Source organism: Carcharhinus amblyrhynchos, chromosome 17 (genome assembly GCF_965287045.1).
Source record: "Carcharhinus amblyrhynchos chromosome 17, sCarAmb.v2.hapA, whole genome shotgun sequence".
Classification (NCBI taxonomy): Eukaryota; Metazoa; Chordata; class Chondrichthyes; order Carcharhiniformes; family Carcharhinidae; genus Carcharhinus; species Carcharhinus amblyrhynchos.
Genome location: NC_137340.1, coordinates 56,317,745 through 56,341,604, shown reverse-complemented (window position 1 = coordinate 56,341,604; position 23,860 = coordinate 56,317,745). Strand labels below are relative to the sequence as shown.

The 23,860-nt window shown below is 47.6% G+C and overlaps 1 protein-coding gene across 1 annotated transcript in view; it reads right to left on the bottom strand.

The window, feature by feature from the left end:
- The window catches only part of LOC145354547 (uncharacterized), a 136,541-nt gene extending 113,011 nt beyond the window's left edge, over window positions 1-23,530 (bottom strand). The window contains exons 1-7 of the mRNA XM_080205999.1: window positions 23,441-23,530; window positions 10,787-10,852; window positions 10,342-10,404; window positions 8,374-8,418; window positions 5,483-5,590; window positions 3,163-3,270; window positions 1,842-1,889 (exon numbers count right to left, since the gene is read on the bottom strand). Of these exons, the coding sequence (XP_080062125.1) occupies window positions 1,842-1,889; window positions 3,163-3,270; window positions 5,483-5,590; window positions 8,374-8,418; window positions 10,342-10,404; window positions 10,787-10,841 (427 nt within the window). The 5' untranslated portion in view covers window positions 10,842-10,852; window positions 23,441-23,530. The remainder of the gene's footprint in view (window positions 1-1,841; window positions 1,890-3,162; window positions 3,271-5,482; window positions 5,591-8,373; window positions 8,419-10,341; window positions 10,405-10,786; window positions 10,853-23,440) is intronic.
- Window positions 23,531-23,860: the final 330 nt, after the last annotated feature.

The window sequence follows — 23,860 nt, the reverse complement described above, 5'->3', positions numbered from 1 at the left end:
TGCGAGTTGCATTTTAATCAGTTGTCTGCACCTTTAAGGATTGATTAGCTGTAAAGACTAAAGTTGTAAAGCTGTAAAGCTGTTGGACTTTAACCTGGTGTTGTGAGACTTCTTACAGTGGACGTCCCAGAGCATTGGAGAATAGCCAATATTATTCCTTTGTTTAAGAAGGGTAGCAAGAATAATCCAGGTAATTACAGGTCGGTGAGCTTTACATCAGTGGTAGGGAAATTATTGGAGAGGATTCTTTGAGGAAATAAGTGGAAGTATTAGTGAGAGGCAACATGGTTTTGTGAAGGGGAGGTCGTGTCTCATTAACTTGATCGGGTTTTTTGAGGAAGTGACAAAGATGATTGATGAGGGTAGGGCAGTGGATGTTGTCTACATGGACTTCAGTAAGGCCTTTGACAAGGTCCCTCATGGCAGACTGGTGCAGAAGGTGAAGTCACATGGGATCAGAGGATTGCTGGCAAGGTGGATACAAAACTGGCTCAGTCAAAGAAAACAGAGGGTAGCAATGGAAGGGTGCGTTTCTGAATGGAGGGCTGTGACAAGTGGTGTTCCTCCGGGATCAGTGCTGGGACCTTTGCAGTTTGTAATATATATTTAAATAATTTGGAGGAAAATGTAAATGGATTGATTAGTAAGTTTGTGGACAAAGATTGGTGGATTTGTAGATAGCGATGAGGACCATCAGAGGATACAGCAGGATATAGATTAGTTGGAGACTTGGTCGGAGAGATGGCAGATGGGGTTTAATACGGACAAATGTGAGGTAATGCATTTTGGAAGGTCTAATACAGATAGGAAATATACAGTAAATGGCAGAACCCTTCGAGTATTGTTAGGCAGAGGGATCTGGGTGTACAGGTACACAGGTCACTGAAAGTGGCAATGCAGGTGGAGAAGGTAGTCAAGAAGGCATACGGCATGCTTGCCTTCATCGGCCGGGGCATTGAGTTTAAAAATTGGCAAGTCATGTTGATGATTTATAGAACCTTAATTAGGCCACACTTGGAATATAGTGTTCAATTCTGGTTGCCACACTACCAGAAGGATGTGGAGGCTTTGGAGAGGGTACAGAAAAGATTTACCAGGATGTTGCCTGATATGGAGGGCATTAGCTATGAGGAGAGGTTGGAGAAACTTGGTTTGTTCTCACTGGAGTGACGGAGATTGAGGGGAGACCTGATAGAAGTCTACAACATCATGAGGGGCACGGAGTAGACAGTCAGAAGCTTTTTCCCATGGTGGAAGAGTCAATTACCAAGGGGCACAGGTTTAAGGTGTGAGGGGCAAGTTTTAAAGGAGATGTACAAGGTAGATTTTTTACACAGAGAGTAGTGGGTGCCTGGAACTCTTTACTGGGGGAGGTAGTAGATGTGGACATGGTAGTGAGCTTTAAGGGGCATCTTGACAAGTGGGTGAATAGGATGGGGATAGAGGATTATGGTCACCAGAAGGGTAGAAGGTTTTAGTTATGTTGGGCAACATGGTTAGTACAGGCTTGGAGGGCTGAAGGGCCTGTTCCTGTGCTGTAACTTTCTTTGTTCTTTGTTCTGGTTCTAACCAGCACGTCTTTTGGACTGTGGGAGGAAACTGGAGCACCCAGAGGAAACATACGGAGAGAATGTCAAGCTCCACACAGACAGTGACCCAGGCCGGGAATCGAACCCGGATCCCTGGTGCTGTGAGGGAGCAGTGCTAACCACTGTGCCATTGTGTGTCCTGTCAAACACTCCAATGCTGGAGATGGGGCAGGATCCTCCTGTCTCGGTGGGATGTTGTATGTTCTGTTTTTATTGGGTAATTAGGAGGAAATGAAAGTTTGATATTCTTACTGAATTCTTTCCGTGTGAACTCTGGGGAGGAATTTCCACTGGAACTGCCTGTAAAAAAATCAACATTGAGTTCAGCTAGCTGTTTCGCAGATTTCAGCATTCCAGTGTTCACTGACCTCACCACTTCTCTCTCACTGCTTTACTCATGCTTTACGTGGCGAAAAACTGCAGCAGGCGACGGTGCAGAGGGACCTCGGGGTCCTTGTGCATGAGTCGCAAAAACCCAGCCTGCAGGTGCAGCAGGTGGTCAGGAAGGCGAATGGGATGCTGGCCTTCATAGCGAGGGGGATAGAATATAAAAGTAGGGAGGTCTTGCTGCAGCTGTATAGGGCATTGGTGAGGCTGCAGCTGGAGTACTGTGTGCAGTTTTGGTCGCCGTACTTACACAAGGATATTTTGGCCTTGGAGGGAGTGCAGAGGAGGTTTACTAGGCTGATACCGGAGTTGAGGGGGTTGAGATATGAGGAGAGGCTGAATAAACTAGGCTTGTACTCGTTAGAGTTTAGAAGAATGAGGGGAGATCTCATTGAGACGTATAAGATGATGAATGGGATGGATAGGATAGAGGTGGAGAGACTCTTCCCGCTCAGAAAGGACAGTAGGACTAGGGGGCACAGCCTCAAGATAAAGGGGGGGCGGTTTAGAACGGAGTTGAGGAGGAACTTCTTCACTCAAAGGGTGGTGAATCTCTGGAATTCTCTGCCCGTTGAAGTGGTGGAGGCTGCCTCGCTAAATATATTTAAGACGCGGGTTGATGGGTTTTTGATAAGAGAGGGGATTAAGGGTTATGGGGAGAGGGCGGGAATGTGGAACTGAGACACGACAGATCAGCCATGATCTTATTGAATGGCGGGGCAGGCTTGAAGGGCTAGATGGCCTACTCCTGCTCCTATTTCTTATGTTCTTATGTTCTCATTCACTCTCTCCGTGATTCTCCATCTCTTTGTCTCTCTCTTTCTGTCTCTCCCTCTGTCTCAGTTTCTTTATCCCCCTCTCTGACCTCACTCACCTTCATCTCTCTCCTCACTTTCAATCTCAGTCTCTCTTTCTCTCTCCCTCTCTGTGTCTCCCTCCCTGTCCCTCAATTTGTTTATCCCTCTTCCTGTCGCTCTGTCTTCTCTCTTTGAATCTCTGTCTGCTTTCTGCTCTCCCCATCCTCTTTCTCTCTGTCTCTTGCTGTCTCACTCTCTTGCTCCCTGTGTCTTTCCCTATCCTCTCTCTGTCTCCCTCTCTCTCTCTCTCTCTCTCTCTCTCTCTCTCACTCCCCCGTGTCTCTCTCTCTCTGGTCAGTCACAGTTCCCTCTCCCTCTCCTCCACTTACCCTCGTATCCTCCCTTCCGGTCAATGGATGTTTTCCGTTCCAGTGTTGTGTCCGGTGAAATGGAAAGTGTTGAAGCTGGGAATCGGTTCCGGGAATATCCTGTTCTTCCTGAAACATAAACCAGAATCACAGCATTAATATGGTAAACATTTGCACCAAATCTCATCTCATTGATAGGGTGTTGTAAGTACAGACAGACAGGCTCTGGGACAGGTGTTCAGGTCTGGGTGATGGTGTCAGGGTCAGCTGTTGCTGGGGGTCCTCAGCGATGGGAAATTGGGGAGTGTCAGTCTCAGCGAGATCAGACCCTGCCCTGGAGGTAATTCTGCTCCTACTCCCTCCCTCCCTCACTCTCCCCTCCTATCTTTCTCTCTCTGTGTCTCTCCTTTTCACTCTTTCCTTCTTTACTCCTGTAGGAATTAATAGGTGCTTTTCAAATTAGCAGGCAGTACCTAGTGAGGTGCCACAGGGATCAGTGCTGGGACCCCAGCTATTCACAATATATATTAATAATTTGGATAAGGGAACAAAATGTAACATCTCAAAGTTTGCAGATGACACCAGGTTGGGTGGGAGGGTGAACTGTGACGAGGATGCAGAAATCCTTCAGAATGAACATAGAACATAGAACATAGAACACTACAGCACAAACAGGCCCTTCGGCCCACGAGTTGCACCGAATACATCAACACCTACCAATCTATAGACCTATCTATAACCCCCAATCCCATTAAACCCCATATACTCATCCAGAAGTCTTTTAAAAGACCCCAGCGAGTTCGCCTCCACCACCACTGACGGCAGCCGATTCCACTCACTCACCACCCTCTGAGTGAAAAACTTACCCCTAACATCATTTCTGTACTTTCCTCCCCGCACCTTAAATCTGTGTCCTCTCGTAGCGACCATTTCAACCCGGGGAAATAGCCTCTGAGAATCCACCCTATCTATTCCTCTCAACATTTTATAAACTTCTATTAGGTCGCCTCTCAACCTTCGTCTCTCCAGGGAAAAGAGTCCCAGCTCCCTCAACCTAACTTCATAAGGCATGCCTCCCAGTCCAGGCAACATCCTTGTAAATCTCCTCTGTACCCTTTCAATAGCTTCTACGTCTTTCCTATAGTGAGGCGACCAGAACTGCGCACAATACTCTAAATGAGGCCTGACAAGGGTCTTATAAATGATCTGGACAGGTTGAGTGAGTGGGCTAATCAATGGCAGATGCAGTATAATTTGGATAAATGTGAGGTTATTCACTTTGGAAGCAAAAACAAGGTGGCATATTACTGCCTGAATGGCTGTAAATTGGGAGAGGGGAGTGTGCAGAGGGACCTGGGTGTCCTTGTGCACCAGTCACTGAAGGTAAGCGTGCAGGTGCAGCAGGCGGTAAAGAAGGCAAATCGTATGTTGGCCTTCATTGCGAGAGGTTGAGTACAGGAGCAGGGATGTGTTGTAATTATACAGGGGCCTTGGTGAGGCCACACCTGGAGTATTGTGTACAGTTTTGGCCTCCTTTTCTGAGGAAGGATGTTCTTGCTCTCGAGGGAATGCAGTGAAGGTTTACCAGGCTGATTCCGGGGATGGTGGGACTGATGTACGAGGAGAGATTGACCAGGTTAGGATTGTTTTCACTGGAGTTCAGGCGAATGAGGGGGGATCTCATAGAGACTTATAAAATTCTAACAGGACTAGGCAGGGTAGATGCAGGGAGGATGTACCCGATGGTGGGAGTCCAGAACCAGGGCTCACAGTCTGAGGATTCAGGGTAGACCATTTAGGACGGAGATGAGGAGGCATTTCTTCACCCAGAGAGTGGTGAGTCTGTGGAATTCATTACCACAGGAAGTAGTTGATGCCAAAACATTGAATGTATTCAAGAGGTGGCTGGATAAAGCACTTGGGGCGAATGGGATCAAAGGTTATGGGGAGAAAGCAGGATTAGGCTATTGAGTTGGATGATCAGCCATGATCGTAATGAATAGTGGAGCAGGCTCGAAGGGCCAAATGGCCTCCTCCTGCTCCTATCTTCTATATTCCCGTGTTTCTCTGTCTATGTTTCTTCATCACTATCCTTCTCTTCATCTATCTCTCTCTCTATTCATTAACTGTTTTCCTCTCATTCTCTTCCTTTTCTTGACCATCTCTCTCTCTCTCTCCATCTCTTTATTGTTCCACTCTCTCCTGTCCCTCTTTCCCCTTCACCCTCCCTTTCTCCATCACTTTCTTCTTTACTCTCTCTCTTTCTTTATCATTCTCCCCTCTCTTGCTCCCTGTCTCTTCCTCTCCTCTCTCTCTGCGCCCTCTCCTCTGTGGTCCTTACCTGTGCTGTGATAGCTGGTGCTGGTGGATGAAGAAATGCCCTCTGTTCCAAACCCTCCAGTGAGAACCTGCCGTCGAGAGGAGGAAGCAATGCTGCTGTAGGTGCTTCCTGTACAAAACACACAACAGACAAAATAAGGAGAAGAAGTCACGCCTCAGCTGCTCAGAGCACTGCTTAGAGAGTGCAGGAACAGTGTGTACAGCCCTGGGCACTGCTGCGTGGGGAGGATACACTGTCCTGAATGCAGTAAGTAGACATGCCGGCGTTGGACTGGGGTAAACACAGAAAGAAGTCTGGTGTTGTGAGACTTCTTACTGAATGCAGGAATGCAGAGCAGATTCACCAGAAAGTTCCCAGGACTACAGGAGTTAGATTGTGAGGAGAGATTACATAAACTAGGACTGTATTTCCTGGAATATCGAAGATTAAACGAATCATTTGATTGACATTTTTAGAATTGGACAGGTTTAGTGAGGAATGGTTTCTGCTCTACAGAGAGTTTAGGACGAGGGGCTTAATCAGAAAATCAAAGCTCAGCCAGCAAGTGGGAAATGAGGAAATGTTTCTTCACACACAGGATGGGTGAAATCTTTGACAAAAGCTTTGACAGAGGGATACGAAACTGGCTTCTTGACAGGAGCCAGAGGGTGGTTGTAGAGAGTTGCTTTTCAAACTGGAGGCCTGTGACCAGCGATGTGCCTCAGGGATCAGTGCTGGGCCCACTGTTACTTGTTATTTATATTAATGATTTGGATGAGAATATAGGAGGCACGGTTAGTAAGTTTTCTGATGACGCTAAGATCGCTGGCATAGTGGACAGTGAAGAAAGGTATCTCCAACTGGAATGGGATCTTGATCAATTGGGCCAGTGGGCTGACAAATGGCAGATGGAGTTTAATTTAGACAAATGTGAGGTGATGCATTTTGGTCGATTGAACCAGGGCAGGACTTACTCAGTTAATGGTAGGGCGTTGGGGAGAGTTACAGAACAAAGAGATCTAGGGGTACAGGTTCTTAGCTCCTTGAAAGTGGAGTCACAGGTGGACAGAGTGGTGAAGAAGGCATTCGGCATGCTTGGTTTCATTGGTCAGAACATTGAATACAGGAGTAGGGACATCTTGTTGAAATTGTACAAGACATTGGTAAGGCCACACTTGGAATACTGTGTACAGTTCTGGGGTCACCCTATTATATAAAGGATATTATTAAACTAGAAAGAGTGCAGAAAAGATTTACTACGGTGCTACCGGGACTTGATGACTTATAAGGAGAGGCTGAATAGACTGGGACTTTTTTCTCTGGAGCGTAGAAGGCTGAGAGATGATCTTATAGAGGTCTATAAAATAATGAGGGGCATAGGTCAGCTAGATAGTCAATATCTTTTCCCAAAGATAGGGGAGTCTAAAACTAGAGGGCACAGGTTTAAGTGAGAGGGGAGAGATACAAAAGTGTCCAGAGGGGCAATTTTTTCACACAGAGGGTGGTGAGTGTCTGGAACAAGCTGCCAGAGGTAGTAGAGGCGGGTACAAATTTGTCTTTTAAAAAAGCATTTAGACAGTTACATGGATAAGATGGATATAGAGGGATATGGGTCAAGCGGTAGGGGGAGGCGGGGGGGTGCGCGGGGTGGTGTAAAGACTGAAGGGGGAGAGCAAAGGAGAAGACAATGAGGTAGATGAGTTTGAGCGAGGGCAGAGGGAGTGGAGAATGAGGGAGGGGATGCGAGGGAGTTGAAGAGTTCCAAATGTTGGGAACGAATGTCTTGGAGAGGGAGCCTGAGATGGAAATTGGGATTTTAGCAAATGCAGGTGGAGAAAGGAGGGAGAAGAAAATTCTGAGATTGCAGCATCAATAAAATAGAAACACGAGGAAGGGTGTGAGAGAGAGAGAGAGAGAGAGAAAGAGAGAGAGAGGAAGAGAGAGAGAAAGAAAGAGAGAGAGAGGGAAAGATAGAGAGAGAGGAAGAGAGGGAGAGAGCGAGAGAGAGAAAGAGAGAGAGAGAGAGAAAGAGAGAGAGAGGGAGAGAGAGCAAGAGAGGGAGAGAGAGAAAGCAACACACAGAGACAGAGAGAGCAAGAAAGGGCGAGAGAAAGAGAATGAGAGAGAGCGAGAAAGAGTGAGACAGCGAGGGAGAGAGAAAGGGAGAGCAAGAGAGAGAGCGAGATAGAGAGAGCGAGATAGAGGGAGAGTGAGAGGGAGAGGGAGAGTGAGATAGAGACCGAGACAGAGCGAGAGAGAGAGAGAGCTGGGTAGAGAGTCGCTGAGAGATGGAGTGGCAGAGTATGTTACAGACTCAAGGAGAGGGACAAAGAGTGACAGAATAACAGCAGGAAGGAAACACAGAGTCAGAAGGAAAGAGACAGAGATGGATTGGAAGAATGGAGGTAATGAGGGAGTGAGTGAAAGTGAATAAAGGAAATGCCTGGAGGCTTTGGTCACTCCCTGTATCCACACTCCTGCTCTCCTTCGAGCCTCAGATTGTGTTTGGAAGCCTGTCTTTCCCAAGGAAATCCTTTAACCTCTGACATTTCCTAATAGTCACTGATTCTACCATAATCCAGAATAAGCTTTTCACAACACACACACACACACACACACACACACACACACACACACACACACACACACACACACACACACACACACACACACACACACACACACACACACACACACACACACACACACACACACACGTGCAGAGACACACACATAGCCAGACACAAGCCCCCCACACCCATACGCACTTATACAATCACACACACCTACACCATGACACTGAGAGCCCTTCCCCTCTCCTTTATGGACACTTTCTCCTCTCTCCCTAAGCAGGACTGCAGAATCCCCACCCTGTAAATCGCACTGTCCCAAGTCTGTGCAGAGCTACTCACGTGGTGGGAGTGAGGCCAATTTTGAGGTGATCATCTCAGTGACAGCTGCAACAGAAAAGCCAATGATTGAACAATAGAAACTTGAATTTATATAGCACCTTTAACATGGTAATACATCCCCAGATGCTTCAAAGGAGGGTTAATAAACTCGACCCCGAGTCACATGGAGAGATATTGGCCAATATCTTCTGTCTCATTGGCGGTTGGGATTTTCTGGTGCTGTTGAATGTGAATGGAGTTTTGGCTGGAATGCTAAATTTTCCATTCCCGCTCACAAGGGTCCCATCATGGAAAAGACCGGAAGACACCATCCATTAGATTAAAGACCAAAACCCCAGCTAAAGAGGCAGGAATCACAAAGTGTCTTCAAGGAAGAGGCCTTGAGATGTAAGAAGGGAATTCCAGAACTTTAGTGTCCAGAGTAGGAGATGGCTGAGTGGTATTATTGCTGGATTTTTAATCCAGAAACTCAGCCAATGTTCTGAGGACCTGGTTCGATCCAGGGTTCAAATCCCAACATGGCAGATGGTGGAATTTGAATTCAATTTAAAAAATATCTGGAAGTAGGAATCTGCTGATGACCATGAAACCATTGTCGGAAAAACCCATCTGGTTCACGAATGTCCTTTAGGGAAGGTGTATTCCTGAGCATTGGCATCCTTCGCTGTCTGGCCTACATGTGACTCCACAGACACAGCAATGTGACTGACTCGCAATTGCCCTAGGGTGACTAGGGATGAGTAATAGATTCTGGCCAGCCAGCGATGCCCATGTCCCACAAATTAATAAAAACAGAGACATTTAAAAGCACCACCAACAATGGCAGAGATCCAGAAGTAGCAATGCTCCAAAGGTCAGAGCTGGAGGAGGCGCAGAGATCCCAGAGGACTGTAGTGCTGGAAGGGATCACAGTGGGGCAAGGCCATGTAGAAATCGGAAAACAAGATGAAAACTGCAAAATCTTGGTGTTGCCAGACTGGGAGTGGGTGTAGGTCAATGAATACAAGGGTATTGGGTAAATTTATCTTGCAGTGAGTTAGGATAAGGGCCTAGATTTTACCATTCAGATTTACAGGGTCTGAAAGATGGCAAACTGGCCTGGAGTCCATTGAGATCATTGAGTGTAGAGATGACAAAGGTTAACAATCAAGGACTGCGGTGGTTTGAGAAGGCAGCTCACCACCACCATCTCATAGACAACTAGGGACAGGCAATAAATGCTGGCCAGCCAGTGATGTCCTCACCATGTAAACAAATGTTTAAAACATTACTGGTTAAAGAACTGTCGAAATGACCCAATGTATGTTAAAGCCAGACAATGGAAACTGGAAAGCAGCTCCTCGTCCCGAGACTCTCAAACCCAGAGCAGGCTGCTTATGACTCAGGTTCACTCACCAGCATTCTACCGCCCTGCCCGCCACAGAATCGGAGCGGGCGAGGGGCAGGTGAGGGGCGGGCGAGGGGTCAGCGAGGGCAGGCAAGGGAGAGGAGAATGGAAATGTCCACTGATGCTCCGGTCTCGATCGAGCGAGGCCATAAATTGTGTTTCAGGAGGATGTGAACTCCATGAGTGATTGATTCTTTAATCTGCTCAAAGTACAAGTCAGGCTGTGCACTGGGAGTGTGTGACAGGTGCCTGCATCAGCAGTTGTCAGTAACAGTATGGGGCAGGTCCGTCTGTGCGGTACTGACCCTTGGATGTCAGCTGGAACTGGTTAATACGGAGAATGTTACTGACTCAGGTCTGGGAAACAGGGTTACAAAGGGTGGCTCATGTACTCTCACTGGACTCTCACTGGACTCTCACTGGACTCTCTCTGACTACCTCCTATGTATCTCCTGCTCATCTAATCCCTTACAGAGCCCACTCCTTGACTCAGTCACCACATTGGGCAAATCTCCGGCCCCCCGAATGACCCCAACTTTACCCTTCATTATTCCCACCAGCCTCAGAAAATGTGTCCTTACCACTCTCCGAGTAACCGCCTCCATCCATCCTCCTGCTTCGGCTATTCTCTATTTCAAAGTTACCTGTTAGGGAATTGGAAACACCTGGAGTTAGCACCCGATCAGAGGAACATTTCCGTATCAGAGACTCACACATATTCAGACACACCCAGGAGTGAGGCTGGACGCAGATTCAGGCTCAGGGCCAGGGCTATGGGCCGGGTTCTCTGACCTCGCCCACAGCTGGGGTTCTCCAGTCCCGCTGCAGTGACCGGTGATTTGGCTGTGCACCAAATTCTCTATTCTCACTGTCAGCGTGGTGTGAACGGTGGGAGATTTCCAGCCTATCTCCCGGGAATGATTTGTGAGTCCAGATGTTGCAAATTCTGCTTCAACCAATCAGCGTTCCTTTCAGATTTTACAACACTGTCGAGTGAAATCTAAAATAAAAGCACAGTCTGCTTACCACTGTCTGTGTACTCCTCGTGATTCAACTTCTGATAATTTCCCGCACCATTCATTGCATAGTCAGCTATCGAGAAAGAGAGAAAAGACATTAAGACCAGCAATGAGGACAATGTCAGATATTTAAACAGCATTTCCAAACATATTGAAGCACATGGAATTGGGAAACTTGGTGAGATGGATCAGAAACAAGCTTACTAATAGGACACAAAAGGTAATGGGTAGAAGGTTGTTTGAGTGATTGGAGGCCAGTATTCAGTGGTGTATCACAAGGTTCAGTGCTGGGACCCTTACTGTTTATTATATAAATAAATTATGTAGGTGATAAAGAGGGGGATTGGTAAGAAAGTTTGCAGATGACACCAAGATTGGTAGGGTGGTTATTGGTGAAGAAGGCTGTAGGTTACAGGAAGATATAGACGGGCTGGTCAAGTGGGCAGAGCAATGGCAGATGGTATTAAGTCCTGATAGGTGTGAGATAATGCTCTTTGGAAGAAGTAACAAGACAAGGCAGTATTTATTGAATGGCAGGACACTCGGAAGCTCAGAGGAACAGATGGATCTTGGGGTAATTATTCACAGATTCCTGAAGGCAGCAGAGCAGGTGAATAGGGTAACAAGGACCTAAGAACATAAGAACTAGGAGCAGGAGTCGGCCATCTGGCCCCTCGATCCTGCTCCGCTATTCAATAAGATCATGACTGATCTTTTTGTGGACTCAGCTCCACTTACCCGCCCACTCACCATAACCCTTAATTCCTTTACTGTTCAGAAATTTATCTATCCTTGCCTTAAAAACATTCAATGAGGTAGCCTCAACTGCTTCACTGGGCAGGGAATTCCACAGATTCACAACCCTTTGTGTGAAGAAGTTCCTCCTCAACTCAGTCCTAAATCTGCTTCCCCTTATTTTGAGGCCACGCCCCCTAGTTCTAGTTTCACCTGCCAGTGGAAACAACTTCCCTGCTTCTATCTTATCGGTTCCCTTCATAATCTTATATGTTTCTATAAGATCTCCCCTCATTCTTCTGAATTCCAATGAATATATCCCCAGTCTGCTCAGTCTCTCCTCACAACCCAACCCTCTCAACTCCAGAATCAATCTAGTGAATCTCCTCTGCACCCCCTATAGTGTCACTATATCCTTTCTCAAGTAAGGAGATCAAAACTATACACAGTACTCCAGATAGTTAAGACAGCATACAGGACATTCGCTTTCATCAGTTGTGGTATGGCGTATAAGAGCAAGGTGGTAATATTGGGATGTTGGTTAGGCCACAGCTAGAATACTGATTGCCACACTACAGGAAGGCTGTGATTGCTGTAGAGAGAGTGCAGAGGAGATTCACCAGGATGTTGCCTGGCTGGAGCAGTTCAGCTTTATAGAGAGGCTGGGGTTGTTTCCCTTGGAGCAGAGAAAGCAAAGGGAGGACCTGATTGAGGTGTATAAATTATGAAGGACAAAAGTAGGGTAGACAGGAAGGGACTTCTCCCCTTGGGTAGAGGAGTCAATAACCAAGGGGCAGAGCAGGAGATGTACAGAGAATTTGAGAAAAACCTCTTCACTCAGAGGGTGGTGAGAATCTGGAACTCTCTGCCTGAAAGGGTGGTAGAGGCAGGAACACTCAAGAAGCATTTAGATGGGTAGTTGAAACATCAGAGCACACATGGCAACAGAGCAAGTGCTGGGAAATGGAATTAGAATAGATAGGTGTTTGATGGCTGGCATTAATACGATGGGCTGAAGGGCCTCTTTCCATGTTGTAAAATTCTGACTCTGCTAATTAGGACACCCAGATCCCTCTGCACCTCAGAGCGCCGCAATTTTTTACCAGTTATATAATGAAGTTTTTTATTCTTTCTGCCAAAGGGACAGTGATGGCCTGGTGGTATTATCGTCAGACTATTAATCCAGTATTCCAGCTAATGTTCTGGGGACCTGGGTTCGAATCCCATCACGGCAGATGGTGGAATTTAAAAAAAAGATATTTGGAATTAAGAATCTACTGATAACCGTGAAACCATTGTTGATTGTCAGAAAAACCCATCTGGTTCATTAATGTCCTTTTGGGAAGAAAATCTGCCATTTCTGACCTGCTCTGGCCTACATGTGACTCCAGAGCCAAAGCAATGTGATTAACGCTTAACTGCCCTCCGAGGGCAACTCGGGATGGGCAATAAATACTGGCCAGCCAGCGACATCCATGTCCCATCAATGAATAAAAAACATGGAGAATTTCACATTACACTCCGTTTGCTGTAATTTAGACCATTCATGTAACCTTTACCTGTCCTTTTGTAGCCTCCTTACATTCTCTTCACAAGTTACTTTCCTATCTATCTTTGTGTCATCAGCAAATTTAGAAACTGTGCCTTCAGCCCCTTCATCCAAGTCATTTATAGAAATTGTATAAAATAGAATCCCCAGCGCTGATCCCTGTGGCTCTCTATCCTCACATCCTGCCAACCAGAAAAAGACCTATTTATGCCAACTCTCTATTTGCTGTTAGCTAGCCAGTCTTCAATCCATGCCGATATGCTACCCCGTAAACCATGAGATTTTCTTTTCCGCAATAACCTTTGGTGTGGCTCTTTATCAAATGTCTTCTGGAAATCTAAGTACCGTACATCCACTGGTTCCCCTTTATCCATAGCACATGTGACTCTTTCAGAGGACTCCAATAAATTGGTTAACCTTGCAAGGGAAACAATGGTTAACCGATCCTATGACTCTAATAACGAGGACATCCAGATCCCTCTGCTTCTCAGAGCTCTGCAAACAGCTCATCCCTAAACCATAAAATCCTGCCTGAGGTCGACAGACCTTCCCATGTTCTGCCTGTTGCCCGGTTACATTCCTGTGGTGGGTGGATGGTAAAATTCCAGCCATTGATTCTGCCCAATTGCCTTGAATTTTTCCAACTGCCCTGCTAGAACATTCTTCATAATGTCGCGATTCTCTCCCATTTTCCTGCTTGTTCTGCAGTTAGAAATTGTTTTGTAAAATCGCAGCCATAGTCCTCAAATTCAAACCCATCAAACACTCCTCCTGCATTGTGCAGGCTTAATGATCTGTGATTTAGTCTACAATGTTCCAAATATCCACATTCTGAACTTTGATCGGAAACTAACTGTGCTCGATGTGTGAAAATGGAGAGTTCCATGTCATTCTGCTCAGTCAGCTGGAGAGGAGGGAGGGAGAGGGGGCGAGGAGGGGGAGCGGGGAGAGGATGGGGAAGGGAATGAGAAGAGGGGAGAGGAAGAGGGGAGCAAGGAGAGGAGGAGGGAGCGAGGAGGGGGGGAGGAAAAGGGGGGAGCGAAGAGAGGAGGGGAAGGAGCGAGGAGGGGGACCAAGGAAATGAGCGGGAGGAAAAGGGGGAGCATGGAGAGGGGTCAGAAGAGAGAAATTCACAACATGCCTAAGTGCAGAAGGAGGTCTTTTGACCCTGCATTGCACTGACAACAATCCCACCCAGGCCCGATCTCCATAACCTCACAAATTTGTCCTACTGCTCCCCTGACACTAAGGGTGGAATTTTATGAGATTTTTTCTAACTATTGGACAGACGTGAAAATGGGGGAGTTCCAGATCTGATTTTTGGGGGAGTTTTCAGGTCCAATCTTATGCAGTCTGTCTTTAAAACTTTGACGGAGTCTGTTTTCTGCTACAGAAGGCTGTGGGCGGGGCTTAACTTACCAGACAGCCTGTAGAGGGAGGTATTGCGCATGTGCAGATCTCCGATGCTGCGCATGTGCATTATCAGTAGGGGTCTGATGGACAAAGATAGAGCTGCCAGGCCCCTGCTACTGCAGGCAGCCTCAACCAGCAACCCCTCCTACACCCCTGCGTTCATGGGGGCCCATGTCCCGAGAGGCAGACCCCCCCACCCGCTGTCCAGACAGATTGTGACCCCTTCACCTTCCCCCACTGATGGCATGCAGCATGGCAGCGGTTCCTGCCTCCCACAGGCCCTGCCCTCAATTGGCCCCACCTGGCATTGCCCTGGTGCCTGACTGCCACTGCCCAGGGGGCACCCCCGACTTGCACTCGGTTTGCCAGGGGCCTCAATGGCCTCCGGTTCCACCGGTGAGGCCGATGCAACTGTTCTCCATTCATGGGGACCGGAGTTTTCCTCGCCAGAGAGAACCCCTCCCAATGAGGCCATAAAGACAAGCGGATGATTGAGTGCCGAGCTCGCTAAACACAATTTTAATAAAGTTCAACAAACTAACCAGCCTCTTGCACATTACTGGCAAGAAACCAACTGTGCCAGAAATCCAAACGTTGTAAACTTGTGCCAGCTGTGAAAACCATTCGCGCTAGCGGCTTTACGCCTGAATTTATAGCATTTTCCCGCCACAAAATGAGTGTAAAGCTCTGGGTTTGTTTTTCCTGGAGCAGAGCAGGCTGAGGCGGGGTCTGAGTGTACAAAATTATGAGAGGCATAGATAGGGTAGATCGTAAGAATGTTTTTCTTTTTATAGCTGCAACGTTATTTCCCAACTCTTGTACTTAATAAACTGCTGTATGTTTTTGTTGTATCTATCAGAGTTTGGTATAAATCAATTAAAAATACAGAATGATTTTGTGAAATGTGAAGTTTGGTTTAAGGCCAGAAGGCATAGGTTTACGGTGAGGAGTAAGTGGTTTAGAGGGGATCTGAGGAAGTTTATTTCACCCAGAGGGTGGTGAAAATATGGAACATGCAGCCTGAGAGGATGCTGGAGGCAGAGACTCTCACAACATTTAAGAAGCATCTGAACGAGCACTCTAATCGTCAAGGCATAGCAGCCTAAGGACCAGTGCTGGTAAATGGGATTAGTATTGATGGTTAGCATAGACAGGGTGGGCCGAAGGGCCTGCTTCCATGCTGTATGACTATAACATGGAGAAACAATATCATCAAAAGGGTACAACAGAAAGGGATGCAGGAATCGAGGATCCTGGGTTTATAGGCAGAGAAACTACTGAAGGAGGCAGGACGGGTTGAGATAGTGATTAATAAAGAACACGGGATCCTGGGCTTTATTAATACGGACATAGAGTACAAGAGCAAGGAGCTATGTTCAATTTGTATTAGACACTAGTTCATTCTCAGTACTGTTCTGGGTGTTACACTTTAGGAAAAATATGAAGACACTTGGAAGAAAGTTTAATTTAGATAATTATTTACAATTAATTGTAGTTTAGTTATGGCATTGGGCAAATAATCAAAATATGTCAACCCAATTTGGTTTTCTGCTGAATTCTGGGACTACCTCATCACATAACTCGGTCTTAGCATCAGACTTAAAGTTAACAAGGGAGGAAACAAAATGGCCCTTAAACCGTAAACGCCAAGTTTGAACAATCAGCGGTACGGAACCACCCAGCTCACTCGCGATTCAAATACCAACTCCAGTCTCTAATTCAAAGCTCTGTGCTACAGAGAGAGAAATAACATCCAGCTTTGTGCAATTAACTCTTGCAGTTTAACTTGTGACATTTAAAATAAATCACTATCTTTCACAATAATTATCTCTTAATTTTGAAGTTTAAAATTACATTTTGTAATTAGCTATCGTTATCTTAAATTTTAATCTGTTAGTTGAGTGTGTCGTGTGATATGTAGCACACCGATCAGCATCAAACACTGATTTGAAATGTATTTTATATAGATTCTGTGTAATTGCTGTAACTTCACATTTCACAAAATCATTCCATATTTTTAACTGATTTATACCAAACACTGATAGATACAACAAAAATATACGACAGCTTTATTAAGTACAAGAGTTGGGAAATCATGTTGCAGCTGTATAAAACCTTGGTTAGGCTGCATTTGGAGTATTGTGTGCAGTTCTGGTCACCACACTACCAGAAGGATGTGGAAGCTTTGGAGAGAGTGTAAAGAAGGTTCACCAGAATGGTGCCTGGTCTCGAGGGTGTTGGCTACGAGGAGAGGTTGGATAAACTAGGATTGTTTTCACTGGAAAGACGGAGGCTGAGAGGAGACCTGATAGAGGTCTACAAAATGATGAGAGGCACAGACAGGGCAGATAGTCAGAGGCTTTTTCCCCAGGGTGAAAGGGTCAATTACAAGGGGGCAGAGGTTCAAGGTGAGAGGTGGAAAGTTTAATAGAGATGTGTGGGGGAGGTTTTTCACAGAGTGGTGGGTGCCTACAACGTGCTGCCAGAGGAGGTGATTTTTAGTTTAATTAGGGCATCATGATGGGCACAGGTTTGGAGGGCTGAAGGGCCTGTTCCTCTGCTGTACTTTGTTCTTCATTCAAAGCAGTGAAAACACATTAAGGGACTGTTCTAATGAAACAAAAAACAGAAAATGCTGGAAAATCTCAGGAGATCTGACAGCATCTGTGGAGAGAGAATAGAGCCAATGTCTGAATAACCCTTTGTCAGAGCTGGTTTCTGGCGATCCACTTCTTGGATAAGCAAGTAAGAGGATTAAGAAGCTTGGAGGTCACCAAGCTGAAGAGACTGGGAAGCCCTGAGAATAGTATTAGAGAGCAGCTGTGTGACAAGCTCACCGTGGCGGGGGGGAGTGAATGACTGATCTGAGTGCAGAGATCAATCTTGTTGTGTTTGTATATTTGAGTCCTTGCCTTGTAGACACAATAATTTATATTGTGCAAGCACCTGGACTGCATTGTGAAATGCACTAACAATAAATAAATTGTTCAATTATCTCAAGCAAAACAAGCAGATTTCACTGAGCAAGTTATGTAGCAAGTGCCTGCTGTCCACGGGGGAGGCAGGGATAAGGGAGAGAGAACAGAGACTTTGTGTATACCTGTGCTCAAAGCTGAATCAGAAAGCAAGAACCGCAGCGTGCTAACGGCTCGCCCTGACTTTCACCTGTATTAATCTACAACTTATTAAAGATTTCCTGAATTGCTTCACCAAACTGTCTCTGTGTCTTAAATAGTTCAAATCTCAAACGAACACAATTAGAATTTAAATTTAAATATTGCCAAGAATTTGCAGATTGGAGAGTTTACAAAAGATTCATGAGAACAGTTCCAGAGGTGAGGAGCTTCAGTGATGAATAGGGATTTGAAAAACTACATTGTGAGGGTTGAGAGGAGATTCCATGAAGTTATTCAAAACCAGGAGGGCTGTGGACTGAGCAGATGGAGAGAAAACATTCCCAGTGGCGAAATGGGTCAATTGGCCTCCTGCACTGACTGATTCTGGGCCTGTGATTAACCTCAGCAACCCTCGCTGTTACTGCTCCAGGAAATTATGGTCAGTACCCAGTCCACTGTCTCTCCCAGACAGTCAGTGTCCAGTCCACTGTCTCTCCCAGACGGTCAGTACCCAGTCCACTGTCTCTCTCAGACGGTCAGTGTCCAGTCCACTGTCTCTCTCAGACAGTCAGTGTCCAGTCCACTGTCTCTCCCAGACAGTCAGTGTCCAGTCCACTGTCTCTCCCAGACGGTCAGTACCCAGTCCACTGTCTCTCTCAGACGGTCAGTGTTCAATCCACTGTCTCTCTCAGACAGTCAGTGTCCAGTCCACTGTCTCTCCCAGACGGTCAGTACCCAGTCCACTGTCTCTCTCAGATGGTCAGTGTCCAGTCCACTGTCTCCCTCAGACGGTCAGTACCCAGCCCACTCTCTCCCTCAGACGGTCAGTACCCAGTCCACTGTCTCTTCCAGACGGTCAGTGTCCAGTCCACTGTCTCCCTCAGACGGTCAGTGCCCAGTCCACTCTCTCCCTCAGATGGTCAGTGTCCAGTCCACTCTCTCCCTCAGATGATCAGTGCCCAGTCCACTCTCTCCCTCAGATGGTCAGTGCCCAGTCCACTCTCTCCCTCAGATGGTCAGTGCCCAGTCCACTCTCTCCCTCAGACGGTCAGTACCCAGTCCACTGTCTCTTCCAGATGGTCAGTGTCCAGTCCACTGTCTCCCTCAGACGGTCAGTGCCCAGTCCACTCTCTCCCTCAGATGGTCAGTGCCCAGTCCACTCTCTCCCTCAGACGGTCAGTGCCCAGTCCACTCTCTCCCTCAGACAGTCAGTGCCCAGTCCACTCTCTCCCTCAGATGGTCAGTGCCCAGTCCACTCTCTCCCTCAGACGGTCAGTGCCCAGTCCACTCTCTCCCTCAGATGGTCAGTGCCCAGTCCACTCTCTCCCTCAGACGGTCAGTACCCAATCCAGTCTCTCCCTCAGACAGTCAGTGCCCAGTCCACTCTCTCCCTCAGACGGTCAGTATCCAGTCCACTCTCTCCCTCAGACGGTCAGTGCCCAGTCCACTCTCTCCCTCAGATGGTCAGTGCCCAGTCCACTCTCTCCCTCTGACGGTCAGTACCCAATCCAGTCTCTCCCTCAGACAGTCAGTGCCCAGTCCACTCTCTCCCTCAGACGGTCAGTATCCAGTCCACTCTCTCCCTCAGATGGTCAGTGCCCAGTCCACTCTCTCCCTCAGACGGTCAGTATCCAGTCCACTCTCTCCCTCAGATGGTCAGTGCCCAGTCCACTCTCTCCCTCAGACGGTCAGTGCCCAGTCCACTCTCTCCCTCAGATGGTCAGTATCCAGTCCACTCTCTCCCTCAGACGGTCAGTACCCAGTCCACTCTCTCCCTCAGACGGTCAGTACCCAGTTCACTCTCTCCCTCAGACGGTCAGTGCCCAGTTCACTCTCTCTGCCACTGTCTCTGCCCAAAAATAAAAGCAAAGTACTGCTGATGTGGGGAATCTGAGACAAAAACACAAAATGCTGGAAAATCTCAGCAGGTCTGGCAGCATCTGTGGAGACAGAAACGAGTTAATATTCTGAGACTGTGTGACTTTTCAAGAGTCATAGGAATGCGAAACATTAACTCTGTTTCTCTCTCCACGGATGCTGCCAGACCTGCAGAGGTTTTCCAGCAGTTTCCTGTTTCTCTCTCTCTCTATCTGGACCAGCTAGTTCACACAATTTAGCAAGAGTGTTGCAAGAAGTCTTTTTAAAATCTCACATCTGTATCGATGTGGATTGAGTCTGCTCTCACTGCATCTCCTGTGAATTCCTGCCTCAGCAACAGCAGTGCTTACATTACTGGGCGAGTGTGAATCCACAGGACTGTGGACTTTAATGAGAATAGCCAGTTACACGTTGGTATAAACTGCTCCATTTCCTGGACACCCAGCATTATCTGGATCTCCCTCTGCTCTGAAATAAACAGCTAAATTTCACAGCTCAATGTTTGGAATGACGCTGTCTGTCCAACCAGAACATAAAATGAAATGGAGGAAGGAGTTTAAAATAACTCTGGTAATTAGAGATAGACCATCAGGGCTTGATTCATCCTGTCAGCTCCCACTGCTCTCCCTCTCTCCAGAAAGGATAAAGGCTGATTTCCCGTACAGTGGCCAGTGTTTCCCAGCAAATCCAGACCAGGGACTTCCTGCAGCCAACCTCAGGTTCAGGCTGGGTCAACTCAATGAAAAGGAAATCATGCAGCAAAGAGAAAGGCCAATCAGCCCTTCTCCCCGTGCTGGCTCTTTGAGAGAGCTATCCAATTAGTCGCCAGCCCGCATGTCACTGGCAAATCTTGCTATTTCAATACTTCAATTTGAAAAATGTTGAATCATCCTATCAGGCAGCAGATTCCAGATCAGAATAATTCACTGCATAAAACCAATCTCCTTACATCCTCTCCACCAATCACAGACCCCAAACCCTCCACCAATCACAGACCCCAAACTCCCCACCAATCACAGACCCCAAACCCTCCACCAATCACAGACCCCAAACTCCCCACCAATCACAGACCCCAAACCCTCCACCAATCACAGACCCCAAACTCCCCACCAATCACAGACCCCAAACCCTCCACCAATCACAGATCCCAAATCCTCCGCCAATCACAGACCCCAAACCCTCCGCCAATCACAGACCCCAAACCCTCCACCAATCACAGACCCCAAAATCCCCACCAATCACAGACCCCAAACCCTCCACCAATCACAGACCCCAAACCCTCCACCAATCACAGACCTCAAACTCCCCACCAATCACAGACCCCAAACCCTCCACCAATCACAGACCCCAAACTCCCCACCAATCACAGACCCCAAACCCTCAGCCAATCACAGACCCCAAATCCTCCGCCATTCACAGACCCCAAACCCTCCGCCAATCACAGACCCCAAACCCTCCACCAATCACAGACCCCAAACTCCCCACCAATCACAGACCCCAAACCCTCCACCAATCACAGACCCCAAACCCTCAGCCAATCACAGAACCCAAACACTCCACCAATCACAGACCCCAAACCCTCCACCAATCACAGGCCCCAAACCCTCCACCAATCACAGACCTCAAACTCCCCACCAATCACAGACCCCAAACTCCCCACCAATCACAGACCCCAAACCCTCAGCCAATCACAGACCCCAAATCCTCCGCCATTCACAGACCCCAAACCCTCCACCAATCACAGACCCCAAACCCTCCACCAATCACAGACCCCAAACTCCCCACCAATCACAGACCCCAAACCCTCCACCAATCACAGACCCCAAACCCTCAGCCAATCACAGACCCCAAACACTCCGCCAATCACAGACCCCAAACCCTCCACCAATCACAGACCCCAAACCCTCCGCCAATCACAGACCCCAAACCCTCCACCAATCACAGACCCCAAACCCTCCACCAATCACAGACCCCAAACCCTCCGCCAATCACAGACCCCAAACCCTCCACCAATCACAGACCCCAAACCCTCCGCCAATCACAGACCCCAAACCCTCCGCCAATCACAGACCCCCAAACCCTCCACCAATCACAGACCCCAAAACCCCCACCAATCACAGACCCCAAACCCTCCACCAATCACAGACCCCAAACCTTCCACCAATCAGCGACCTCAAACCTTCCACCAATCACAGACCACAAACCCTCCACCAATCACAGACCCCAAACCTTCCACCAATCAGCGACCTCAAACCTTCCACCAATCACAGACCCCAAACCCTCCACCAATCACAGACCCCAAACCCTCCGCCAATCACAGACCCCAAACCCTCCGCCAATCACAGACCCCCAAACCCTCCACCAATCACAGACCCCAAAACCCCCACCAATCACAGACCCCAAACCCTCCACCAATCACAGACCCCAAACCTTCCACCAATCAGCGACCTCAAACCTTCCACCAATCACAGACCACAAACCCTCCACCAATCACAGACCCCAAACCTTCCACCAATCAGCGACCTCAAACCTTCCACCAATCACAGACCCCAAACCCTCCACCAATCACAGACCCCAAACCCTCCGCCAATCACAGGCCCCAAACCCTCCACCAATCACAGACCCCAAACCCTCCACCAATCACAGACCCCCAAACCCCCCACCAATCACAGACTGCAAACATTCCACCAATCACAGACCCCAAATCCTCCGCCAATCACAGACCCCAAACCTTCCACCAATCATTGACCTCAAACCTTCCACCAATCACAGACCCCAAACCCCTCACCAATCACAGACCCCAAACCCTCCGCCAATCACAGACCCCAAACCCTCCGCCAATCACAGACCCCAAACCCTCCACCAATCACAGACCCCAAACATTCCACCAATCACAGACCCCAAACCCTCTGCCAATCACAGACCCCACACCCTCCACCAATCACAGACCCCAAACCTTCCACCAATCACAGACCCCAAACCCCCCACCAATCACAGACCCCAAACCCTCTGCCAATCACAGACCTCAAACCCTCCGCCAATCACAGACCCCAAACATTCCACCAATCACAGACCCCAAACCCCTCACCAATCACAGTCCCCAAATCCTCCACCAATCACAGATCCCAAACCCTCCACTGATTACTGACTTTATAGGACCCTTGTCAGACCCCACTTGGAGTACTGTGTGCAGTTCTGGTCGCCTCACTATAGGAAGGATGTGGAAGCTATTGAGAGGGTGCAGAGGAGATTTACAAGGATGTTGCCTGGATTGGGAAGCATGCCTTATGAAGATAGGTTGAGGGAGCTGGGACTCTTCTCCCTGGAGAGACGAAGGTTGAGAGGCGACCTGATAGAGGTTTATAAGATGTTGAGAGGAATAGATAGGGTGGATTCTCAGAGACTATTTCCCAGGGCTGAAATGGTCGCTACGAGAGGACACAGATTTAAGGTGCAGGGAAGCAAGTACAGAGGTGATGTTAGGGGTAAGTTTTTCACTCAGAGGGTGGTGAGTGAGTGGAATCGGCTGCTGTCGGTGGTGGTGGAGGCGAACTCGCTGGGGTCTTTTAAAAGACTTCTGGATGAGTATATAGGATCTAACGGGATTGGGGGTTATAGATAGGTCTATGGCTTAGTAGGTATATAAGTGATCGGCGCAACTAGTGGGCCGAAGGGCCTGTTTGTGCTGTAGTGTTCTATGTTCTATGTACTGACCCATTCGATCGCCTTGTCAGAGATACAGCATTTCAAAGTTTTGCAAACATTAAAAACAAACAGTTCAGCAGTGCTGTCAAATCCAATGCACAGAATCTGAGTCTGAAACTCAGGTGTGTCAACTGATACATAAATAAATGCATAAGAAATGATTTAAAATGCAGGGAAATGTTGACAATGTTGTGAACTGTACAGGTGGGGCCCACTCTGGACTCCAGATGAGAAAGTTTTATGTCTATAATGATAGAGTTCCTACCTGCCACTCCACGCTGTAGCTCTGTGTGAAATGCTGATTGTGCTGCTTTCTCCCTTTCCACCTCCCTATGTGTGAGGTGTGGACACTGACTGATTCAATTGGAATGCCTTTCCGTTCCCTTTGCTCTTTTACTTTAATAGCTCAAATCTGATTGGTGTTCTGAATAAGGAGCAGCCCGGGCAGGTTGGGAGTGACTAAAAGCCTCACCCAGCAGAACAAACCTTGCCCTAAGGCTGCAACTTTACAAACACCCTCACCTGGCTCCTTCCTGCCGTGTGTGTCACTCCAGGAGATATTCCCTGCCTGAAAGAAATCAACATACTCCTCCCCACTCCACCCTAATCCCTTCTCAAGAGCACGCAATGATTCATCCCCATCTCAGAGCTAGAGGTGTCAATGTCTACACTACAAAGCTGAAAG